The 15,847-nt window shown below is 41.2% G+C and overlaps 2 protein-coding genes across 2 annotated transcripts; one reads left to right on the forward strand and one right to left on the reverse strand.

Moving 5' to 3' along the window:
* Nucleotides 1–1,936: 1,936 nt before the first annotated feature.
* LOC115624860 (lipase 3) lies at nt 1,937–10,210 on the forward strand. Its single transcript, XM_030519706.1, has 4 exons — nt 1,937–2,365; nt 4,280–4,438; nt 8,420–8,504; nt 9,897–10,210. Exons 1-4 carry the CDS (start codon nt 1,952–1,954, stop codon nt 10,208–10,210), a joined length of 972 nt encoding a protein of 323 aa, XP_030375566.1. The 5' UTR covers nt 1,937–1,951.
* An 824-nt stretch (nt 10,211–11,034) lies between these two features.
* On the reverse strand, nt 11,035–15,829 carry LOC115624751 (ubiquitin-protein ligase E3C). Its single transcript, XM_030519581.1, has 8 exons — nt 15,244–15,829; nt 14,430–15,180; nt 13,962–14,358; nt 13,340–13,461; nt 12,516–13,277; nt 12,182–12,326; nt 11,419–12,118; nt 11,035–11,355 (listed from the first exon to the last, which is right to left on the reverse strand). Exons 1-8 carry the CDS (start codon nt 15,577–15,579, stop codon nt 11,188–11,190), a joined length of 3,381 nt encoding a protein of 1,126 aa, XP_030375441.1. The 5' UTR covers nt 15,580–15,829; the 3' UTR covers nt 11,035–11,187.
* Nucleotides 15,830–15,847: the final 18 nt, after the last annotated feature.

Here is a 15,847-nt window from a genome sequence, read left to right on the forward strand (position 1 = left end):
CAGACACTAGGAGCACTGTTCCCCAATGTTGCAACCACCTCCTACACCTCTTCCAGCAGTCTAAATTAGTGCTCATAAGTACACGTGAGGAACAGCATTCAAGTACACATGCCACATGTAATCATTTCACACGCACAATCGCGGTCATTTTAATTAGCACGATTGCATTTTCAACACGTAAACGCAATTCGAATTATAAATCAACTATGCCGATAAACGGAGACTGGCGTCATTTCACATGCATACATATATGCATACACTTATGTACATAAACAACATACATATGTATGTGCATATGAAATTCATACATACATAAATATTAGAGATGGCATGAGTCGACATTTTTCAGCCCGACGCAGCCACGAACTGGAACTTTAAGGGAACTCACGCGCCGGCACGACGAACATTTTTCGTAACACGGCCCAACATTAACAAATTATACCAATTAAACTAACATTATACATTAAATAATGTAAATAAATTCCAAATTAACTGATAATCGAAAATACAACGTAACCGATAAGCTTAAGAAATACATCGATACTTTTAAGGAAAACGAAAAAGAATAAAGATGGATGAGTTGTTCTAGAGTCACCGTACAGTAAAGAACATAGACGCTACAGTCAAGCAAGCCCGACAGTAAAATATCCTGTACTCTCCGCAAAAATGCAAAATTAAAATAAATTACATAAATAATTTAAATTAAATAAGATTTATTTAATACATACATAGAAGACATGTTTATGTACAGTTTCAACAGCATACATTTACATCATCGTGTCTCTGCGTGTTTATATGCGTGTATGTATGCAGCACAAAGTTGAACCAAAGCAGCACACAACAACAGCTGCGGGCAGAGCTACAAGCAGAGCATGGGCAGCGATTTTATTTATGGGTATAACTTTCTTCAGAATTGACCTATCATGAGTTATGGAGTTATGCTTGTCACCCTGATCAAGAATATATATACTTTGTGGCAGACCCCACGCCTCCTTCTGTGTGTTACATACATTCGCACAAAACTAGTATAGCCTAGCCTTTTACCCTTTGGGTACAGGCTATAAAAAATAAACTCGACCTGCCTAGGACTTAGGGGAACCTCGATACCAAGTTTGGTGATTCTAGCTCTTGTACTTCCTGAGATTATTGCGCATGGCAGACCCCCCAAAGTATATATATATTCTTGATCAGTATAACAACACGAGCTGATATAGCCATGTTCGTCTGCCCGTTTAACTAAATGAAAAGATCTCAAGACGTACAAGAGCTAGAATAACCAAACTTGATATTCAGGTTCCCCCAACCCCAAATCAGATAATGTTAATGTTTTTTCTTTATTTAATGAACATGAATTTCTGAAGGAAAATGGTTAAATTCTTGTTTTTTATATTCAAGAAAATATTATACTTGAATGTTTAATGGCTTTTAGGGGAACTGTTTCTGCAAAAAATATTGTTCACAAGACAGTTGTCAGACTTTGATCAAAGCTCTAGAAATAACTCTCCTCTATAGCGAACAAGCACAATACATACTAAACGAGTACATGCCCATAAAATATAGTGATCTTGACTATAAGTCGGCCCTAAACAAAGCTCAAAAGCTCAACAGAGTTATTTTTATAAGCCTCAACCAGCTGTTATTATTTATTGACATTGCGTATACGCACATAAAGCCTATTAGGCGTCAGTAGCGCCTCACAGTCGCCGTTTCAACGTCACGCAGCGCCATGTCTAGGGCCAAAGTGTGTGTGTTTGTGTTTGTCAGCGGCCTAGTGACCCTCGGTCTACCCCTCGCTCTCTCCCAGTCGGACACCGTGTGCCGCATTGTCCTGCGCAACGGTCTTAAATGTCAGGTACATCGTGTGCAGACCGCGGACGGTTATCAATTGACAGTGCACCGGATTCCGCCGCCGAGGAATCGCACGTGTCCTGTTCTGCGTCCATTCCTGCTGATGCACGGACTTATAGGTTCGGCCGGAGACTTTGTGACGACGGGTGGCGCACGCGCTCTCGCTTTTCGGTTACACTTGCGCTGCTTCGACGTATGGATGCCCAATGCTCGGGGCACGACCTTGTCACGAAAACATAGAACTCTGTCAGCAGATCAGCCTGCGTTCTGGGCATTCACCTGGCATGAGATTGGCATCTTTGATCTACCCGCGGTATTAGACTATGTCCTAGCTATCACTCGCCAACGCCAACTGCACTACGTGGGTCACTCTCAAGGCACCACCGTCCTTCTGGTGCTGCTCGCCCAACGGCAAGACTACAACGGTCGACTGGCTAGTGTGTCGTTAATGGCGCCCGTCGCCTTCTTGAAGCACTTAAGCAGTCCGCCCTTAAACCTGCTGGCCAGCAATACTTTGGTAATAAAAAAAAAACAACTCATTATTTATTAGTGCTTTTTTATAGCTCCGGCAATTCTTGAAATTTTTTAGTCATATTTGGCAATTACATTCAGTTAGTGCTTATATATCCTCAGGTTTCATCATGATATTCATAGCACATTGATCCATTCTGTTTGAAAATGGGAAAACAATTTAACGAAATGACACCAGCTTTACGGCTCGAAGAGTCCGAAAAAAAGAAACACAATCCTGAAAATACTTTTTCAAACCAGTTTCTAAAAGCGTATATGTATGATGTCATCAAATTTAACGACTTGCAAGTTTTGATGCTAGATTGTAGCATTTTTCAGGGGCTATGTAAAATATTTTATCTATACTAATATTATAAAGAGGAAAGATTTGATTGTTTGTTTGAATTGAAAAGGCTCCGAATCTACTGGACCGATTTAATGGATTCTTTCAGTGTTGGGAAGCTACACTATCGACGGTTAACATGGGCTATATTAAATTGTCAAAACAGAATGGAATCCTTACTAAAACGCCAATAATGTAACCAAAGGTGTAAACAAATTACCTTAAACAAGAAAAGAATGCTAAAGTCAACTCTTAAATACCCTGCACCACCCACCAAAAAGGAAAAAATGAAAAAAAAGAAAAAATTTTAAAAAAATTGCTAAAGTCGACCAAGCTCAACTCTTAAATACCCTGTACCTCCCACCAAAAACAAAAAAAAAAATGAAAACAAATTTTTTTTTAATAATTAAAAAAAAGTTATATTAATTAAATTACTTAATTAAATTAAAGACATGTTCATCTACATTTACATCAGAATCGTGTCTGTAAGTATGTATGCAGCACAAAGTTGAACCCAAGCAGCAACAACAACTACAGCTGCGGGCAGCGCATGGGATTTTATTTACGGCTATAACTTTCTTCAGAGTTGACCTATCATGATGAAACTTGGCATACGGACACATCACTAACGGGATGTAGCTACCAAATTTTAGTTGAATTGCGGGGGAGTGGGGGGTGTATCATACAGCCGGACGGACATGGCTACATCGACTCGGCTTGTCACCCTGATCAAGAATTTATACTTTGTGGGGTCTGCCACGCCTCCTTCTGTGGGTTACATACATTCGCACAAAACTAGTGTAGCCTTTTACCATTTGGGTACATATTAAGGCAATATTATTCAAAAGCCCCCAGCCAAATAAAAGATTACGAATCGATCGACACCGTGAATAATGTTGAAGACCACAAAAGATAACATCAAATATATTTTACCGAGAAAGAATAATAAAAAATCTAAAAACGAACAAAAAACCAATAAAATAATAATATCCAAAATAAATTTTACTCCTTCTTTGTAACTCATAGCAAAAAATGCATAGTTTTTCAAATTTTTGTAAAAATACCCGTGCGAAGCAGAGGCAGGACGCTAGTTCTCTATATTAATTTTTGTTGTTATTACTACAAAAACTTTCATTCAAAAAAAATACAATCACCTTAAAAAATGATGGGGTTATTAAAAGCTAGACACTAGAGATGTCTGTTGGGGAGGTCAATAGGGCGCGTTCTTCTCAGCCTCCTCGCCGTTGATAACATCGCCAATTTTGGCGACATTCAAATCCGACTCTATGTTTGATGCCAATATTCCAACGTTTTGTCCAACGTTTTTGCGCTCGAAGCTGCATGTAAGCATCTGTGCCTGGCCAGGATGGCTGTGTCATCTGCTAATGTTGCGTTGGCTAAGTCCTGTGGACTTTCAAGTTATATTTCAAAGCCAGTGGACATGTCGTGCGTGAATAGCGTGTACAGGAAATCGAATAGCATATGATGTTAATTGTCAATTTCTGAGTGTAATTCGCAGCCTCTCGCTATAGAATGCAACTCACATATATTATGTAGTATTTTGTATTTCATCCACAGCGTCTGCTAAATCAACTGGGCTTACACGAAATATTGCCCGCCTCGGCGCTAACTCAGGTGGGGGGTCAGTTCATCTGCAGTGCCACGCTGCCCACCTATGCGCTCTGCACGCTCTTCATCTCCCTCTGTGTGGGCTTCAGTGACTATCCGGCGGATCGTGTGAGTATGCGCAATAATTTCAACAAAGCAGCATCCAAAACTTTTGTTGTATGCAAAAGTTTTTATTGCACTCAGGAGTACCCCAGAAGCCCAGTCTCACGCCCACACACACACACTTGTATGGAGGCAGACATACGGCTTTCCGTTAAAGCAGCTTTAGGTTTTGCAATAAAAGTTATTTGAATTTAAATGCGTAAACGAGCTGTCCAGCCTCCGACATCTCCATCCGCTACCGTCCTGCCAACATTTGTTCTATTTGTTCTGTAATGTGCGCCAAAAGGTGCGCAAAACTTTTGCCAACGAGCCTGCATGCCTTTCTGCCATCCTGCCTACCTGCCTGTCGCTCCCCGTTCTCCACTTTCGGTTAACTACACAACACATTACGTTACGTATACGGCATGTTGCCTTAAACACTTTTTGTTTTCACACGGCACATTTAAATTTTGTTTTTCCATGAAATATGGCAAATAAATCGCGCTCGTGTGCAAGTACGCGCCGTTTTATATTTGCAAAACTTTATGGCTTATCTGTGTAGTGTGGGGGGTATGGAGCGGTATGTTGAGGCGGGACTGGCGTTGTGGGCGCGAGTACTCCAAAGAGCTTAGCTTAGTGTAGTGGGCACTGAGTGTGGCAGGAAAGCAAGTGCGAGTTTCTACCAAGTGGCTGTTAGTTATTAGGGTAAAGGGCCTGGCAATTGGCTTTTGGACCGTATGGCTAAGCAAAGCCCATTTCGTATTGCATTTGAATCCGGGTTTACAGTTTTTTATGGGAAGGCAAAGTGTAGGACAGATAGATAGCTAAGGCGCAACGTGCTTTGGATACCTCAGACATGAGGTCGACCTCATCCTACATTTCCATACAGACAAAAGCACACAACTTGGCACACAAAATTCGGCTAACGTTAAATGCTTTGAAGCATATTGTTGGAATAAGCAAGTAAAAAAGACTAAGTCGGGTGTCCCGACTTTGAAATACTCTAAATGTTTACAAAAATTATAGAAAATAAAAAAAAGTAGTAAAATTAAAAACAAGAGAGAACGCTACAGTCGAGCAAGCCCGACAGTAAAATAACCTGTACTCTCCACAAAAAAGGAAAATTAAAAAAGAAAAAATTAAAAAAAAAAATTATTTAAAAAATTGAATTAGTTAATTAATTAATTAAATTAAATTAGAAGACATGTTTATGTTCAGTTTTAACAGCATTATAAATGTATGCTATGCCTATGCGTGTTTATATGCGTGTATATATGCAGCACAAAGTTGAACCAAAGCAGCAACAACAACAACAGCCGCAGGCAGCGCATGAGCAGCGATTTTATTTATGGCTTTAAATTTCTTCAGAATTGACTTATCATGATGAAACTTGGCACACAGGCACATAAGCACTAACTGGATGTAACTACCAAAATTTGGGAAATACCCCCAGTTAGTCATTATGTGTTGGTATGCCAAGTTTCACTATGATAGACCGATTTAACAAGAAGTTATAGTCATAAATATATTTTCTGCCCGCTGATGTTGTTGATGCTGATGCTTTGGTTGATTGCAAACATGTTTACACAGACACGAATGCGCATAGGCATTCATACACTCGCATAGACGCAATTGTTTTGTATATGTGCAATTATACACCCTTTACGTGAGTTCGAATATCAAGAGAGGTAAAATCGATCCAAATTTTTATAGCCTATACCCAAAGGGTGAAAGGCTATACTAGTTTTGTGCGAATGTATGTAACACACAGAAGGAGGCGTGGCAGACCCCACAAAGTATATACATATATTATTGATCAGGATGACAAGACAAGTCGATATAGCTATGCAAGGGCATGTTTGTTCATTTCCCGATGCACCCCCCCCCCCCCACTTCGCCGCTATTCGCGATTTTCTATAACTATAACCGTTATTCTTGGAATTTTAAACTAATTTGGAATAATGGAATATTTTATATTTAATTTAATGAATTAAATTATTTTAATTAATTTTTTTTGTGGGGTGGTGCAGGGTATTTAAGATTTGAGCCCGCTCGACCTTAGCATTTAACAAGAGAGGGTTAAACTTCGATTTTTATACGAATCAAAATTATGATTAAATGATTACCAATCTAAAATATATAAAACAAATACACATTTTAATGACAACATCAAAAATGAATACAAACATACCTTATCCGATAAGCCCCACCGAGAAATTTGACCGCTAAACGATACATTTACACTTACAAAGTTTGGACAAACATCGATGGATCGACGATGTTAAAAGCTTCGTCGAGTTTTACATCTTTAGTGAGAGAATAATTTAAAATTGTGTTAAAATAAAGGAATCCGTACCTATTAAAGCTTACAAAATAAACAAGTAGAGAAGCTAAAGTTGGGTGTCCCGATTTTGAAATACTCTGTACATATGTATGTGAAGAATAATTATGCGTGTGTCTGTGCAAAGCATTAACAACTTAGCATACAGACTCATCATCACTAACTGGAAGTATCTTTCGAATTTCAACGAAAAATTCCAAGAAATAGGGGAGTTGTAGGAGAGGGAGGGAAATTCCAAAATACACATTTTATACGTATTCATATAAGGCATATGGGACTAAAATTTGGTGACCCTAGCTCTTTTAGTGATCTCAGACACTAAGCGATTATACGAATCGAGAACGGGGAAAACCCCCATAGGGGGGAAGTGGGGGGTTTCACCTTCACCTAGCACCAATTTGTGTCCACTTACCAATCTAGCTTCGGATTGCCGAACTGTATGGGAATGCAGACGCGTGCCATATCTATCAAAGTCGTCATAGCTCCCATGAATTTCCCATGCCTCCTCCTTCCCGCCAACCCACACACAGTCACACCGTGGGCTACAAAATTGCTGTGCAAATACCGAAGTAGTTGTAAATGGGAAGACGAAGGCGGGGGATGTCCGTGTCCACATCCAAGTGGAGCGATACTTGTGACAACTGCCGCCAACATTACATGCCACAATATGCTCACATAGAAATAAATATTTGTGCATATTTAGCTTAGCTGTTCTTTATACCCCACTGCCATCGCCATATCCATCCGACCAACCACATGCCATAAAGTTCAACAGACTTTGCAACTGCAATGCGTCGCCGTTGAGTGGCAACCCGAGTGAACTTCGAAGCAGCAAAGGAAGAAAAGAACTGGAATACAAACAAGCTGCCGGCTGTGCAGCGACACACAAAACTATTTGCCACAAGTTGCAGGACGAATGGAGAAAAAAAGAAAAATGTGCAAAGCAGGACTGGTAAGCAGCACAGGAAGGGAGGGGAAGTGGCAGCTGTAGCCATGGCGGCAGCAAGCGGAAAATCAAATAAACATCAAAACAAAAATATGTCGCCGCTGACAGGACGTGGCCTGGCTTGGCATGCAGTGGCATGACGGCAGACGCCACAGGACACGCTCACAAAGCACACACAGAACCACACAAGCACAAGCATCCAGGCTAACTTGAATGGCTGTCATTTCAATTTAAAGCGAAAGGGATTTACATGAGCTTATAAGTATTTAGGGGCGGGGCACAGGCACCTGTTAACAGCCCGATTGGTTTGGGCCCTGGCTTACGAGTAAGCGGGTGCGGGTCCTTGAGATCGCCAAATAAGCGACTAATTTTATGTGAGCATAATGGCAAATAAAATTTTGTTACCCGTCCCAGCTGCGACCCAACAACAAACTCAAATAAGTCAAAGCAATGGCTACTTGCGTGTGTGTGTGTGTGTGTGTGTGTGTGTGCGTGTGTGTGATTACGTTTGTTGGTGCCTGAATGTGCATGTGTGTGGGTGCGCACTTCCGCGTCTTTTATGTTGCGTCGTAACGGAAATAGCAGTGCACACACACACACCCACACGCACACATACATGCAGCAAGCATTGCCATCTGACCAAGTGGCGTGTTTCCGGCTCGTCGAGCAGCGCTTTAAATTTGAACGTCGAAACCAATTTAAACCTTTAATTCCCACACAGCATATCTTCTCACACGTTCTGGAGACCACTCCCGCGGGCCTGTCGCTGCTTCAGCTAAAACATTTTGGACAACTGATCAATGCTGGTAAGTTCATATGGCTCGAAACTTGCCTTCAAGCCTTCAAGCTTCCATTTGTCTGTACTCGCGATACATCACAGTTTTTTAACTGAGCTTAAAAAACTACTAAAGTCGCTCGAACATAGGATGGATGGTGGATATGCAATTTTTCTCCCTCCCCTCCACTCCTCCGCCATGAGTAATTTTCCATAAATCCCTTCAAACCTGGAATTTTAATTTAAATTCGCTATCACATCCATTTGGTGCTTGTCAGCCATTATTTTACGCAGTCGCACTAAACTAGTATATGTTTTACTCTTTGAGTCCAGGTTATACAAATATTTTTAAATTTATTATACCCTGTACCCGTAGGGTAAAAAGGGTATATTAGGTTTGTGCAAAGTATGTAACATGCAGAAGGAAGCATCTCCGACCCCATAAAGTATATATATTCTGAATCAGCATGACAAGAGAAATCGATCTAGACATGTCCGTCCGTCTGGATGAACGCAAGGATCTCAGAAACTATAAAAGCTAGAATAACCAAAGTTGGCATCCAGATTCTCCTAGGTCCGAGAAAGGACGAGTTTATCTTATTTTTTTTTAATTTTCCCCCCCTTCCCTCGCTACAGAATTTCGTCCATAGCGTCCACATTTCAAATGCTACCTAAACCAAACTTTGCACACATAATTTATAAATAAATATCTACTGTTGTTTAAAATTTTATTCAATTCTGTCGATTCTAAGAAAAGTTATTAGCGAAACAAATTCTCGCCAGTACAACCCCCACAAACTGCAGCAACAAGTTCGCTCTTCTTCTTCCTCTTTTTGCTGCTGCTTTGGGCGCATATAACTCAGTGACGGAAGTTTACCTGGGTACAGGGTATTACACTGTCGGGCTTGCTCGACTGTAGCGTTCTCTCTTGTTTTGATGTAATATTCTTTTGTTTTTAATGTTTAAAAATGTATATTAAAAAAATACGGTTATTGTTTTAATTGATGTTGATACAGGGTATTTAAAAGTTGAGATCACTCGTCCATAGTAGATATACATATACTATATGCCCAACTATAACAAATAGTCCCCTTCAAGTGGAAAAGCTAAAGTTGGATGCCCTGGCTTTGAATACCTGTGTACGACTAAACACATTTAAAGAAACAAAAAATATTAATAACAATAGTTTGGGTAATGCATATTTGAACTGGTGTAACTCATTTACATCGGAATTGTGTCTGTGTGTGAGCATGTGTGCAGTACAGTGTTGAGCCAAAGCAGCAACAGCAACTCTTGTACCTCTCAGGTACAGAGTACAACAATTTGCTCTTGTTCTTCTCAGTGAAATATATTTGAGTATTGGTATGGACAATATTTTTACTTTGTCCTTTTCCATTTCTGTACAACACCAACTGCATTTCAGGAAACTTTCAGCAGTACGATTACGAATCACCGATTTTGAACATTCAGCGGTACGGGCAGACGACACCACCGGTCTATCAGCTGAGAAATGTACATGTACCGCTGCTGCTCTTTTACGGAACCCGGGATGCACTTGCCAGTCTGCCGGATGTGGCAAGACTAACCCGAGAGCTGAGCAATAGTCGTGTTACGTTGTATCAAGTTCGCGGCTACAATCACATTGACTTTATCTATGCCAGTTCGGCTCCAGTATTTGTTTACGAACGCATTATCTACAATGCTTGGGCTTTGGACACTGGGGCCAACAGCCAGTAGCAGTGCTTGCAATATACATATATATCCGTCCATACGAACGCAAGGAATCCGTAAAGTATGAAAAATATAATAACCAAACTTGGTATCCAGATTTTTCCAGATACGAGAAAGTTTATCTTCACACCCATTTCCCCGGGATTAGTGATTTTCCATATCTCTCGTAATTCTCGGAATTTTTACTCAATTTCAACAATTATATCAAGATAGCTCTTATCTGCCTGTATCCGTTAATTTCAAGAACACAAACACAACAAAACACGATAACACTTGTCATGAAGACACATACATACATATGTAAGCAAATTTGGGTAAACAGTTATAATGTTATGTAAAAATCACTTCGGGCTTAGGGGAATATGAATACTAAGTTTGCTGATTAAATCCCTTATACTTTCGGTGATTCCCGCGATAATACAGGCAGACATACCTGTAGCTACTATATATACTTATGTACATAGATTCAAAAATTGATATTTGTTGCACTGCCTTGGTAACACCCTAATTCGTATTTTTTTATGGCTGCAGTCTAAACACAACTCTGTACTCACTCCTATTGTGCGAATGAACCTGAACTTTTCAGGTACAGAGTATAATTAAATATAATTAAACAACGAACAAAGACATGGAAACTCCATAAATACATTTAGTATACGATATGTAAGTATTTTACAATAAATCAATTTTACTAAGATGTTGACTGCTTACATAAATAGAATCTTGAAATCGACAAACCAACAAGATTTGTCTGTTTTTTTTTTTTACATTTAAATTATATTGCGTTTTGTGTATATACGAGAAAACAAGAAGTAAACACAAGCATGGAAAACAGACCTCATAAGCTTCGTATTTTTACATTAAACAATTATGTTAATTATATCATACAATACAAAACTACATGGAATAATTGCTATTTTGCCTTGGGTATAAGGGTGGGTGTCGGTGTTCATGTTATGTAAGTGCGTATTAATACACTCTGCTTAGCTCAGTTCAAAGCCAACACCGGACTGAATGGCATAGAGCAACTTTTCGCGCATTTGTTCAATTGTCTTAAAAGGGGGAAGCTTCAACAGATTCGTGCATGTACTGGCTGTTGGTAAGCGCTCCATGTCGCCAGCATTTTGAATGAAAAATGGCGGGTCCAAATCCTAAAATAAAGTGAGTGTATGTAATAAGCAAGGGTTGTGCTATCTGATTAAAAATATGTTTACCTTAAATCCCAAAAGCGGCGGACGCGAACAGCTGGTGACAAACTTCAACAGCTGTCGACGTTGCAGATCATCAAAACTCTCCAAGGCCGACCAGAATACAACAATTGATGGATGCTCTGGCGAGTATTCGCCACCATATTTGCAATGCTTCTTCAAATCCTCCAGATCAATGGGAATTTCTGCACCGGATATTAGTATTTGTAGCTCCTTGTTGCTGAACATGTACAGCCATTCGATTGGCAGTACATTGGACAGACCCTTGCGAAAGGCGATGCAATGTCGCCTGATTTGCACATTCAGTTTGTAATCCGCAATGAGCTGGAGATACTCAATTCGATTCGAATTAGTCACTGGTGTGACCTGACCCTGTGCCTTCAACTCTACAATTTGGGTTTGGCCTAGCGAGCTGCTAGCCACCGTGAAATCTAAATTCAATTCGCTCACATCGCCTGTGTAGTCCTTGAGATAGAGCAGATTTCGATAGAGCTCTGGATCTAGAGATGCTAGCTGATGCATGTCCACATCGGAGTATTTGCCAGCCAGCTTAGTTAGAAAAAACTCTGCCAGGGGTAACTCAACCAGCAAGTTTTCATAAATGGCCTTGCCCAAAATTCGGCCTATGAAATAATAGTGTTTCTCGAAGTCGCTAAATAGGTCAGCAACATTGGGGTTGGGGTAGAGCTTGTTGTCCGTAGTGACCCTAATAATGTATATGAGCTGATATTAAAAAAATTCATTACACGACTCTATAATCATAACTTACATAAAGAAACCCCGATTTGGATCAAAAGCTGTTTTTATGAGCTCGGAAAGAAACTCCCGAAACACGCCACCGCCATCAATGCCTGCCTCGTCCAGCCCCAACGGAGACACGAACTGTATACGAAATTTTAAGCGCAGGTCCGGTTCTGTAAAAGTTATTTTCATTAGAAATGGTTCGCCAGATTGGATATTCTATTATATATATATATATAAACCAATAACGAAAGTACACAATGTTTTGAATACTAGCGACTTAATAAAGAACATGTATGTTGAAATTACTCTGATACTGGAATTTTTTTGATTTTCCGATTCACCCTTTTGCACCAGCTTACCATTTTCCGGCCGCAACTTATCGTAAGCATCCTCGTACAGATGCGAACGTCTTACGGTTATCATAATCGAGGGTCCCTGTAAAAATGCCTGCAAATGGCCCTGCACGCGCATCTTGTTGGCAGCCACTAAGCCCTGAAGAATGCTAACACGCTTGTTGAATGCCACTACAAATGGTATCTCCCGCAATATGGTAATGGAGCGAATTTGTTTGGTGGACATGGGGGGTCCATTCTCAAAATCTTCTCGCGTGAAGTCACGTATGGGTTGAAACGGCCGAATACCCCGCAAACGACTACTATGAGTCAGTGGCAAGTCCGTTGGTCGGTCCAGCGGCAAATCCAAACGACTAACTGTCCAATGTCCTTCCGGACAAAAACCTAAGCGCAAGTCGCGTGTATGTATTTGATTAAGCACAAACACAACAACATTGAGCAAGTTGGCCCAGATTTGTTTTTGGTGACGGAACTTCTTGTCATCTGCCTCTGTATGGCCGAGCACACTGCGATAATTCTGCAGATTGGTGCGCGTCTCTGGAAAGGCCAGCTCTACAAGACCCAAGCTAATCTCCTTGAGCGTTTTGGACATTTGCACAATTTCAGCAATGGAAAAGGGCATGAGGCGCACATGTTGTATTGTGGCAGGTGTGACAAGCAATTTGTTTTCCACAAACTCCACATCGTGCAGTGTTGGCAGCAAACGTCCAAAGAGCATGCAGAATGTGGCCAGCAGCGGAATGGTGCGATCGACGCCTTGCTGTTTGGCTGTTCATAGAGTTAGGATTAAGAGATGCAACAAAGTTTTACACTTCGTATTTGATACTCACGGACAACACCCTTCGAAATGAGTATTAGAGGAGCTGAAAATCCCAACTGTGTAGATTCGGCTGCCAACTTGAACCAAACGGCGCGAATAAATTTCGGAGTAAAGGCCAATGTATACAACAGTCTACAAAAGAAGTTTAAATGTAATTAGAATCTACATAATATTCATTGAAAAATTAATAAATTGATGTATCAGCTTTAGATATCGCAGACGGATTACATTTTTTATAAACCCTGAACATAAAAGGTAAAGGCATATAAGGAATTATTGTGTAAACAGCAAAAACGGGCGTCGCAGACCCCACACTTTGTGGATCAGCAAAAGAAGACGAGTCGTGTTAGACATGTCCGTCGCCTTCGCAATGTTTACGACATATTGTGTATAGTCATAGATTCTATGTTGATCCTCATAATATTAAATCTTCCTCCACAAAGCAATATACGTTTTCAGCTGTTCACATTATGCACATACTGGAAACTAATGACCGAATATTTCATAAAGCAAAAAACGTTGGCCAATTGCGAACATAGGGCATAACATTGCGCAGGCAAATAACAGAAACAGAAAAGACGAACAGTTCACCATTCGATGATTTGCATTAGAAGCATATTTCTTCTACTTACTTGTATTCGTAAACCGCATGCTTGTTGTAGATCATTAGATTGTGACAAATCTCACAGAGCGCATAGATCAGCTGACTATGCTCTATGTGTGGCTCTAGCTGTTGGACAATCAAATCTACGCGCTGTGTTTCGTTTAGTATGGCTATTGATTCCAGCAGACAATCGCGTTCCTTGCTGTCCAGTTCGCTCACTCGAAACTGCTGCTCCATATCGTAGTCCAGGGCACACGACGGCCCCTCTAACTCATCATCAGACTCATCGGAGTCATCTGAGTCATGCTGCCTGTGTGTGGTCGTGTACGAACGGAGTGTGGATTTTGGCAGCTGTAAAATGTTGGGCATCATTTCGGCAATGATGCGCACATAAGCGATGAGCAAGGAACTTTGCTGAAGCGTAGCTGCATTTTGATGCGTAACAAATATTAGCAGTCATTATATGCTTAGCAGCGCTTCTTTTCTTAATACTCACCCAATTGCCTGCGATCAAGCACCAAAAGCGAGCTCAAAAGAAACGAGCTAAACACCTCCTTCCGCGTTGGGAATGCGAGCTGTTGTTTTTGCTTTGCCCTACCCACCACGTCGGCGCCATAAAACAAGTTATTACGTCCGCCTGCTTTGTTATCCGAACTTGGCATAGTGGAGGCGCCAGCGTCCGGCGAGCAATGCTCTAGTAAGCCATTCAATACATGCATCAACAAGTCGAATGGAAACTCGGCACACTCGGCCAAGCAAGGTAGCACAAAATAGCGCACCGGCTCCGTATGCTGCGAGGCCAATATATGGACAATGAATCTTCGGCAGAAGTTTGAAGACTGATCGCCATTGCCACGTCGGGAGATAACAAGCGGGCGCAGCAATAACTGAAGCAGTGCTTCAGCCAAAGGACTGGGTGCATGCAAGGACTCGCCGTCCAGCGGTGGGCACTTTTCGTCAAGAAGCTGACGCAGGCGCAGAAAATAATTGCGTGCAATGAGAAAGCCAAAAACACGATCCAAATACTTGTACAGCATTGTCTCATCCTCCACATAGCGCTCTACAGCGGAGACGGTGGTAAAAGTCTCCAGCATTCGCAGAGGGATGGCCTGAGCGCTGTGCGAGAGCGTTAACTGTAGCAGACAAGCATCCAGGAGCTTACAGACGCGCAGCAGCCAAATGGGATCCAGCGCCGCGTGTTGCAAAAGACGTGCAGGACTACGCAAAATCTGTTGGCAGATATCGATCTGAAAATATAGTGCGAATTTATAAACAATGCAAACACATATAAAAAAGCATGTATGTGCTACCAGTCGTTCGCTGTCCTTGGCCACACGGCAACTGTAGAAAAAATTCAGACGCCGCATTAGAAACGACAAACTATCATCTTCAATCATTCGGTCCCGATGTGCATGCAAATATGCATCAAAGGCTTCACGTTCAGCACGTTTTCGACGCTGACGATATATGAAGGACCGCGCGTACGACTGCAGTACCACAGCTCCATTGGCCTTCTGACGTAGCTCGTTCCGCTTCTGACGCTCCTGGGCCGCCTTGCGAATCACAGTGTCACGGTCGCATGTGTGGGAGGCGCCTCCAAGACTTTGAACCGGTCGACGGCGATACTCTCCATCGAAGCCAAACATGACGTTGCACTTGTGTTGCTTTTTACTGTGCAGTTCCAATTTCCTACTGGCTGGCACAGCTGATTTTACTTACTACCAGCAATTTTATGGCGAGCACATAATTCCTTGTCCAAGAGAGTTCATTCAATACCAGAGCGTACGCAATATATCTGGATTGTTGGAACTGTAATAGATAACTTTATTTTTTTTTTTAAGCAAAAAAAAACGAAATTTTGTTGTAATGTAAATGAAACAACGATGACAAGCCACAAGCACTTATTGCGCATGG

Source organism: Scaptodrosophila lebanonensis, unplaced genomic scaffold (genome assembly GCF_003285725.1).
Source record: "Scaptodrosophila lebanonensis strain 11010-0011.00,11010-0021.00 unplaced genomic scaffold, SlebRS2 tig00000061-arrow-pilon, whole genome shotgun sequence".
Taxonomy (NCBI): domain Eukaryota; kingdom Metazoa; phylum Arthropoda; class Insecta; order Diptera; family Drosophilidae; genus Scaptodrosophila; species Scaptodrosophila lebanonensis.